At 39.9% G+C, this 9837-nt stretch overlaps 1 protein-coding gene across 1 annotated transcript; it reads right to left on the bottom strand.

Annotated features, from left to right (window-relative positions):
- Positions 1-2010: 2010 nt before the first annotated feature.
- LOC147515197 (uncharacterized) lies at positions 2011-2565 on the bottom strand. The gene has a single exon (XM_086592824.1). It carries the CDS (start codon positions 2563-2565, stop codon positions 2011-2013), a length of 555 nt encoding a protein of 184 aa, XP_086448950.1.
- Between the last annotated feature and the right edge of the window lie 7272 nt (positions 2566-9837).

Here is a 9837-nt window from a genome sequence, read left to right as displayed (position 1 = left end):
AATCTAAGATGAACAACAAAACCCTTTCCACCACTACTAATACATATTATTTCAAATGGCGCTGCTGTCATGGATTCATATGGGAAGAGGAAGATGGAGAAGAGCAACAATCATTGAACCTTTCTTCTCAATCTTCATTTCAATTTTTTTATTTTTTTTTCTAATTTTTGTTACTAATGTTTCGTTTTTGTGGGTTTCCAATACATTTCTGTGCAAACAGAATCCGATAGTAGCACGAGAAGACCCACCAAAACTTGCTGTAGAAAACAGAGTGCAAATGGAGAAAAGAACTCAAGCTAAGTATCTTGAGTGAAACGCTAAACACCAGCTCATTTCCTGGCCCCGCATACAACATGCGCCCACAAACCCTTTTCCATCGGACACAAATGACACGCGACCACGCCTTACTTAACCTATGTTGCGCCTCGTTTTCATTAGATGAATATTCCATTAGCTAGGAATCTCCATATGTAAGTCAACTTTAATTTACCGTAGTCTTTTTAATTTAATTGTTAGTAAATAAAAAGTATGTGGCAGTAAGGACTGCCTCTGCTCAATAAAACTTTGGAAGATTTGTTAGAAATATTAAGCACCGGGCAACTTCAAGAATGGGTATGTTCTTTCTCTTTGCAACCCCATTTTGTTGGGGTGTATCTACACATAGGTTTGATGTGTAATGTCATGGTCATCTAAAAGGCACTGGAATAGGGCAGAGGTATAGTCTTTGGCATTATCAATTCGAAAAACATGCATGTGTGCAGAATACTGATTAGTAATCTCAGCATAGAATTTTTGAAAGACAAAGAATACTTGAGAACGATTTTCCATAATATATACCCAACAAACACGAGAGAAATCATTTATAAATGTAATAAAGTACTTGGCTCCAAAAAGGCCAGTGGTTCTACAAAGACCCCAGACATCTTAATGAACTAACTGAAAAGGAGCACTAGAACACTTATTTAACCTATTTTTGTAAGTAGCACGACGATGTTTAGCTAACTCACAAACCTCACAACTTAAAGACTGAATACTGGAAGAAATACTAAGAACTAAACTTTGCAAACTAGCCAGAGGAAGATGACCAAGACGTCTATGCCACTGAACAGGAGAGACCGAAATTGTGAGAGCATGCTTATGGTGAAAGTGCCCATAACCATCTTGAAAGTGATAGATGCCATCATGCTCATACACCCCCCTCCCCTCCCCACCAACTAGTGTCTTCGTCTATAAATCCTGGAGCACAACATGAGTGGAAGAAAAAATGACATTACAGTGAAGAGATTGGGTGAGACGATGAACATACAATAGATTAAAGGGAAATTTTTGAATAAGCAAACCAGAGACAAGTGATACATAACGAGTTAACTGAATATTACCCCGACCAAGAATACTAACCTTAGCCCCATTTGCTAATATGACATATGATGGTGTGTGAGTATACTCAAGATTAGAAAACAACTGGGGATTAATTGTCATATGATTAGAAGCTCCTGAGTTAATGACGCAAGAGTTGTTACCACTTGTATGAAGACATGTTTTACCTGAATCGGCTAGGGTTACAGTAGGTAGGTTGGATAGACTCGATGAATTGACTGGAATAGCTTGTATCCGCTTTATCAGGGCTACAAGATCTTCTTAAACTTGTTGAAAGTCAGTCTCTTTGTGATCAATTATTGTGGCATTGTTAGCTTTGTGCAAAGGTGGGCATCTTATTATATCCTAACAAAAATCAGAACTATGATTTGTGCGCCCACAATGCTCACAAGGAGCAAAACTGCCCATACCACGACCACGACCATTCCCTTGGTTACGACCACCTCTACGTCCACGACTGGCTCTACCCCCTCTACCTCTATTACCACGACCAAAGGAGGAGTTGTTATAATTATTGCTGCTTGGAGGGATCAATAAAGCCACACTGTCATTGTGCCTTGGAGGAGGTGCAGTAATACGAGAAAGATGAGAATAGGCTTCAGACAGAGTAGGGAGCTTAGATTCAGCTTGAACTTAGGCCTTCACATTAACAAACTCGGGACGTAGCTCAGATAGGAATTTTGAGACTCGAAATTCCTCACTTTGTTTCTTCAACTGATTTATGTCTGTAGTCAGTGGGTGATAAATATTTAGTTCTTCCCACTTGCTACGAAGAGAATTATAATACTCAGAGATAGACATATCGCCATAAATTAGATCAAAGATGTTCTCATACAACTGAAAGATACGTGAAGTATTCTGAGATTGAGAGTATGATTCTTGTAGATACCCCCAAATCTCCTTAGAGGTTTTGAAAAACCGCATAGTGTTACAAACATCCTTCTCCATAGTATTCCATAGAAAATTCTTAACCAATGCGTCATCTTTTGTCCAGGTTGTCTTTACTTTATCATCTGTGGCTGGGGGATCTATCAGATGACTTTCCTTACCTTTTCCAGTAAGATAAACTGTAACTGCTTCTGCCCATTGGAGATAATTAGCAACACCCTCTAATTTGACAGAGGTCATATCAACAAAGATAATAGATGTATTACTGAATTCAACGGTTTTTGGAACAACTTCAGTCATTGTAAAGAGAAGTACTCACTGTATGGATATGAAGAGAGCGAGCTAGACGAACGACTGTATATTTCTGGAGAATGAGGTGGGCGTGCACCCCTTGACAAGGGCAATATGGAGGGCGTGCGCCCCTATACCAATACAAACTAGAAACTGCGAGATACAGAGAGGTTGCACCCCTCTGAAAAACTGACGTATTCCTCTTTATCAATACAGAGAGATTGCGGAAGCGAAACAATACTAAGACGGAAACTAATACTAAAACTGGAACCTTGAAACTTCGGATCTCTCCCCTAGCATTCTCTAAACAGAGTCGGCTCCGATACCATGTTAGTTTATACTAGGAGAGTCATATGGTTATTAGGTATTTAGGTTAAGGAGATAAGGCAGAGAAGAAGGATGGAGGCACAAGAAGAAGGTAGGGTTTTGAGTATATTCTACTCTACCCACCGGTTCATATACTTATATTAAACTTGTCTTGGGTGATAAATTTCCCTTATACACCAAAATAGCAACTACTAAAGACGTGTCCACACTTATAACATTGTAGGACTTTACATACTTCAACAATTTTCATGGATGATGAGGAGGATGCATTAAATGATTAAAGTCGAAAATAAAAAAGGCTCACTGACCTCCAAAGATTGTGGAAAGAAATTCAAACATACATCATATTCCCATGGTTTAAGGAGTTCAATGAGATCTCAGGGTTCGAGGTAGAGCGAAGTGAGAAGAATGGTGGAAACAAGATATTTAAGAGTTTCGAAGAACTAGTGGCTGACTATGAAAAAGGGGAATTACATCCAGCAGATTTAAAGAGTGCTCTATCTAATGGCTTGAACGTGATCTTACAACCTGTACGTAAACACTTCAAGACTGTCCCTAAAGCCAAAGATCTGTTGGAGAGTGTCAAGGCCTTACTACAGAAGTATCAATGAAGTGACCGAGACACTAATAATTGTCTGCAGTCCCTTCGACAAACTGAAATTTTCAGTTTCATAAATTCAGAAAAAAAATCTATCGTATTTATCATCATATTAATTTTGCAGAGGATAATGTGCTCTTGCACTACTTTCTTAGGTGCTTCTTTTTTGGATCAGTTTTTCTGTTCTTGGATGCTTGAATGTGATTAAATGCATTTTGTTGGAATCTTCATGTGTATTTCAAATACTTGTGTGTTGTTTAGTCCCACATTGGTGAACCACCACTAGGTAGTGAGGTATATGAGGTGAACCTCTAACATAAGGGCGTGCCCTTAGGGTACAAAAGCTTTTGTGTTAGGAGGGAGGACTCACCCAAAGCCACACACGCGCGCGCCCGCCCGCCCCGCACCGAACCGAGTCGTGTCGTGGGCTTGGGCTTGGGCTTGTTGTCTAGTGGGTAGTGGATTACCAATTGCCTAAACTTGTTTTTAGAGATGTAATGTCTCAAATCCATGATTTTCATGTGCTGATTAATGATTTGAAAACTGAGGGTATTAATTTACCCGAATCCTTTGTTGCTGGATGTTTGATTGAGAAACTCCCCGAGTCTTGGAAACACTATAAAAATAGTATGAAGCATAAAAGCGTAAAGCGATGACTCTTGAGGATGTGATCATTCACATTCACATAGAGGAAAAAGAACAAGACTTCGGGATGAGGTGTTGTCTAAGGAATTTCATTCTAAAGCCAATATCGTTGAAGGTAATCCCAAAGAAATCTAACAAAACCTCTAAGAAGCGTAAGTCCAACAAAAATAAGAATTTCAAGGTCAAAGGCACTTCTTTTAAAAAAGGAGTGGTGGCAATGCAATGGAAATTGTTATGTTTGTGGGTAAACCCGACATAGGGCTTTTCGGTCTGGAACCTGAAAAAGACACCGATGATCCTCCCAATGCTAATCTAGTTGGGGAGATGATATTGTTATCTGCTGTCGTGTCACAAGTGTTCATAGCCACCGGGAAGAGGAACTGGGTACTAGATTCGGTGCCACCCGCCACATCCGGTGGTGATGTTGAAGCCTTCTCGGACTACATACTAGTGAAAGATGAAAAGGTCTATATGGGTGACTCTAGGTCCGTTCTGTTGAAGGAACAGGCAAGGTTCTTCCGGTTAACTTCGTGGAAAACCCTTTCACTTAGTAATGTTCTTCATGTTCCCGAGATTCGTCAGAATCTGATTTTTGTGTCCCTACTGGGAAAAGCCGGCGTCAAGGTGACTTTTGAGAGTGACAAGTTTGTTCCGACAAAGAATGGGGTTTTGTTGGTAAAGGTTATTGTAATAACAAGGTCTTTTCATGTTGAATGTACTTGACAACATTATTATTAATAAGAATGAATCTGCTTCTGCTTACTTGCTTGACTCTTTTGATATATGGCATGGTAGACTAGGACATGTGAATGTTCAGTATATGAAAAGGATGAAAGCATGTGGTTTATTGTCTAATATTTCTGATTTCTCTAATGATAAATGTGATATATGTCTTTGAGACTAAAGCCACGAAGAAACCCCAGAACCGTGTCTAGAGATAAAACGATTACTAACTCTTATTCATAATGGTTTGGGTGAATTCGAAGTACCATGTCTAGAGGGGGAAGTTTTATTATATTACATTCATAGATGACTTCTCTAGGTACACCATGGTATATTTACTTAGACACAAGCATGAGGCGGTGAGATGTTTCTCAAGTACAAAGTTGAAGTTGAAAACCAAACTTAATCAGAAGATTAAGAGACTTGATCCGATAGGGTGGAGAATATGAGTCTAACCCCTTCCGGGACTTTTGTGACAAGAGGCATTATTCATGAGACTACTCCACCATACTCTCCGAAGTCTAATGGAGTAGCCGAACGGAAAAACGAAACACTAAAAAAGAGATGATGAATGCTATGCTTGTAAGTTCGAGCTTCCCCGAACTTGTGGGGAAGCAATCCTATCTGCTTGCCATATCTGAGAATAGGATACCCAACAAGAAAACAGGGAATAAGACACCATATGAGTTATGGAAAGGTCATGTACCTAACCCGACATACTTAAAAATGTGGGGGTGTCTTGCTAAGGTTCTTGTGAACGAACCTAAAAAGAGAAAAATTGGGACCTAGAACCGTTGATTGTATGTTCATTGGTTATGCTCATAATGGTCTTTGCATATATATAGATTTTTAGTAGTAAAATCTGATAATAACCTTGTCGATGCTAACACTATTATAGAGAGTAAAAATGCTGATTTCTTTGAGAATTTGTTTCCTCCGAAAATTGGCATTGAGAGGTTGGTAGCTCCTAGTGAACAACAATCAACCGATCCTGAATTTCTCTCGAACAAGAAATTCGGAAGAGTAAAAGAGACGAAAAATCCACCAATTTTGGTGATGACTTTTACACTTTTCTTCTTGATGATGATCCCGTGGACGATAATGAGGCAATCGGTTCTCGAGATGCACCTTTCTCGGAAGGATGCTATACACTCGAGCTAGATTCGATTATAGCTAATCACACATGGGAGATAGTGGATCTACCTCCGGGCTTAAACCTATAATGTTACAAGTGGATCTTCAAAAAGAAATTGAAACTAGATGGTTCCATTGAGAAATACAAGGCTAGACTTGTAGTCAAGGGTTCTCCCGGAAAAAGGCATTGACTATTTTGATACTTATGCTCCTGTAACTAGGATTTCTTCTATAAGAGTTCTAATGGCTCTAGCTGCTATTCATAATTTATTTATTCATCAAATGGATGTAAAACTGCATTTTTGAATGGTGATCTTGATGAAGAAATATATATGATGCACTCGAGGTAACGATAGTACGGGGAATGAGCATAAAGTATGCAAGTTAGTTAAGTCTTTATATGGGTTGAAACAAAGCCAAAACAATGGCATGAAAAGTTTGATGTTGTCATGATGTCTAATGGATATCACATAAATGATGCTGATAAATGTATTTACTTCAAATCTTTTGATGTGAATTCATATGTGATTATCTGTCTATATGTGGACGACATGTTAATCATGAGTCCTAACCTTGATGTTGTGAGAAACACCAAGATGTTTTTTATCCTCCCAATTTGAAATGAAGGATTTGGGAGAAGCTGGTGTGATTCTTGGAATCAAAATCATCAGAAACAGTGATGGCTATACGCTTTCACAAGAGCATTATGTTGAGAAGTTTTTAAAGAAGTTTAACTTTTATGATAGTAAGCCTGTGTCGACACCTTATGAGGCAAATAGTGAACTTCGAAAAATGCTCAACATGGTGTACTTTCGATCTAGATATGCCCAAATTATTGGTAGTCTCATGTACTTGATGAATTGCACTAGACCGACATTGCTTATGCAGTTAGCGTGGCTAAGCGGATACACTCATTGTCCTAGTCGAACATTGGAGTCGTTAGAGATTAGCCAAGTACTTGAGAGGAACAATGAATTACGGTATAAGGTTTAGACAAAGTCCACCCGCGATAGAGGGTTATTGTGATGCAAACTGGATATCTGATTCTCATGATATCAAGTCCACTAGTGGTTATATTTTCACCCTAGGTGGAGGTGCAGTCGCTTGGAAATCTTCTAAGCAGACCTTGATAGCTCGTTCAACCATGGAGTCCGAGCTTATTGCTTTAGATAAAGCAAGTCGAGGGTGAGTGGCTTTAGAAACCTCTTGGCGATCTTCCTATTGGTACAAAACCGCCTTCTAGTCGTATCTATGCATTGTATTTGTCGGGCCGCAATAGCAAAGGCAAAAGCAAATTGTATAATGGGAAAAGCGTGCATATTCGTGCTCGAGACTACGAATCTATAAAGCATTTCTTTGAATCTGGAGTTGTGGCTCTAGATTATGTGAGGTCAGAGTTAAATTTGGCCGATCCTCTGACAAAACCACTTAACAGGAGACAAGTGGTTGATACGTCGAGGGGGATGGGACTTTTGCCTTAGATAGAGGGCGACACTGACGGCAACCCCACCTATGTGATTGGAGATCCCATGAAGTAGGTTCAAAGGGAAAAACAAGTCACCTCGTCGCTCTGGTATGCTATTGTCTTTATTTGAGACGTCCCACCCTATGACTAGATAGCATTATTGTATACTTTGTATAACTTGAATAGCAATGAGAAAAAGGATGAGTTATTTTACTCTTAATGGAATCCATAGTCCATTATTTTTATGAGATAGTGTATTTTAACTGCTATGTACACTTGATGGATATCCACCTACGTGAATGTAGAACTGGGTCGGTTCTTATGAGTATTCAGGCAAATACTCTAGAGCATTCACATAACACGAAGCCGCAAGGGGCCAAAAAGCAAATTACCGCTAAACGGCATATAATGAAGGAGCAATGTGGGTGCATGTCCTCTATTTTACTACAAGGGAATGTTGGTTCAAAGATTTTTAATCCACCACTTTCACGTATTATAAGACATGTTACCCTATGACCGGTTCAAGCCCTAAAAGCACCCGATATCTTATGCATTGGTTTTTCGATTCTCTCCGGCATTTCGTTAACCCGTTTCTTTTGTAATATCCTATTCCAAAATAGTGGGGACTATAAGTATTTTGAAATAGTGGGGGATTGTTGGAATCTTCATGTGTATTTCAAATACTTGTGTGTTGTTTAGTCCCACATTGGTGAACCACCACTAGGTAGTGAGGTATATGAGGTGAACCTCTAACATAAGGTGCCCCTTAGGGTACAAAAAGCTTTTGTGTTAGGAGGGAGGACTCACCCAAAAGCCACACGCTGCTGCCTTGCCGCCGCCTGACCGAACCGAACCGAAATCGAGTCGCCGGTAATCGTGGGCTTGGGCTTGGCCGGTTGTCTAGTGGGTATATAAACACGCCGCAGTGTCTATAGGGATGAACCGATTCTGAGTAAGAGACGTGGTTGAAGTCGTCTTTGGTGCCTCCACACCAAATAAAACGAACTTCGTGGATACTCCCTACACGAAACGGATAAGTCTTTTATTGCTTCAATCTTCTTCTCTTCTTCTTCTTCCGCCGCCCGCCGAGAGAGTTATATTCTTTGTTCTAGAGGGTAGTCCGCTTTCTAGTGCAAAGTCGATCATTGTTAACCATTGAATCCTGTGGAGGAAGACGCCATTGTTGCCTTTCTCGCACCATTGGAAGGGGCGAAATCTTTCCTTAAGGACGACCCTTAATCCGCCGCTTGGTTATTATTACCTGTTATTCCTCCCTCTTATTGTTTTCTTTTATCTGCATACAACACATTTTTCCATCAAAAGACAAAGAAATGAAATCCTCTTCTTCTTGAGCATGCCTTGTAAAAGGACTTAATACCTTTGTAGGAATTGTAGGGCAGGACACTAAAGGAATCTATATCCTGATTTCATCTAAAACCTAGAAGGTCCTTTTCACACACCCAAGTTTATCTTATCCATTTCGCCCAATAATTTCAAATGTTGCTACAGAGGTAAGAAATGCTAGTAGGCAACCAGGTAATGGTTGCTGGACTTCTGGTCTCAGACTCTCATGGGAGCTAGAGGTGCTCATGATTGGAAAAACAGGGCAGCGGCTGGGGCAATCGCAGGTGGCACTCACTTCAGATTCCAGCTCCCATGAGCACATTGTACAATGTGCCATCATTGGTGCAGCTATTCTACTACAGCAGATATGCTCACGGGGATATTCTAGATTGGCTGTGGACTTGTGGCTTGTGGGATATCATGTGTTACTCATGGATATGTCTTTTATCTTGCTTTGAGCCTTTGAGAGTATTTAAGTAGTGTTGTGTAGAAAGGAAATCGGGACCACTTTCTAAGCAATTTCAATAAGAAAGAATTTCACGGAAAAAACACACTTTGTGAGTTCCATAACCAAAAGGAAAAAGAAACTCAATCTTTGTCGAGATTTCATACTTGCGCTTGACATGCGAAATCCCAATACAGAAGTGTAGGTTAGTGAGGTGGCATGTATATGTATGCAACTCCCAACCTGCGTGGCCTACTAGCATTCCTTTTCACTCCCAGGTTCTTCTTTTGAAAATTATCATGTGGCGTTTTTGCTTTTCTGTACTAAAATAAAAGTCGTTTCCAGAGCAACTCAACAAGGAGCAGCTGCTAGGCGTACAAGTGTGACAGTACAACACAAATAGCCAGGGACCTACAGTGGTCTTTTCTGAAAGGTATATTCACTCCTTGCCTGGCTCGTATTGGATGCAGATTAATTGCAGATAGTGTAACAAACTGAAACAGCAGTGATTACGAAATGCAGCATGTTCTCAGTTTTCTTTAACAACAGGTCAATAATACTAAACAAAAAAAAGTGAAGGGATAATTAACAGGAAGGGCG

This window comes from Coptis chinensis, chromosome 2, assembly GCF_015680905.1.
Source record: "Coptis chinensis isolate HL-2020 chromosome 2, ASM1568090v1, whole genome shotgun sequence".
Classification (NCBI taxonomy): domain Eukaryota; kingdom Viridiplantae; phylum Streptophyta; class Magnoliopsida; order Ranunculales; family Ranunculaceae; genus Coptis; species Coptis chinensis.
This window is presented reverse-complemented; position numbering and strand designations above follow the sequence as displayed.

Excerpts from the sequence above, each read along its gene's own strand:
- LOC147515197 (XM_086592824.1), bottom strand. The coding sequence starts at position 2,565 with ATGACTGAAGTTGTTCCAAAAACCGTTGAATTCAGTAATACATCTATT.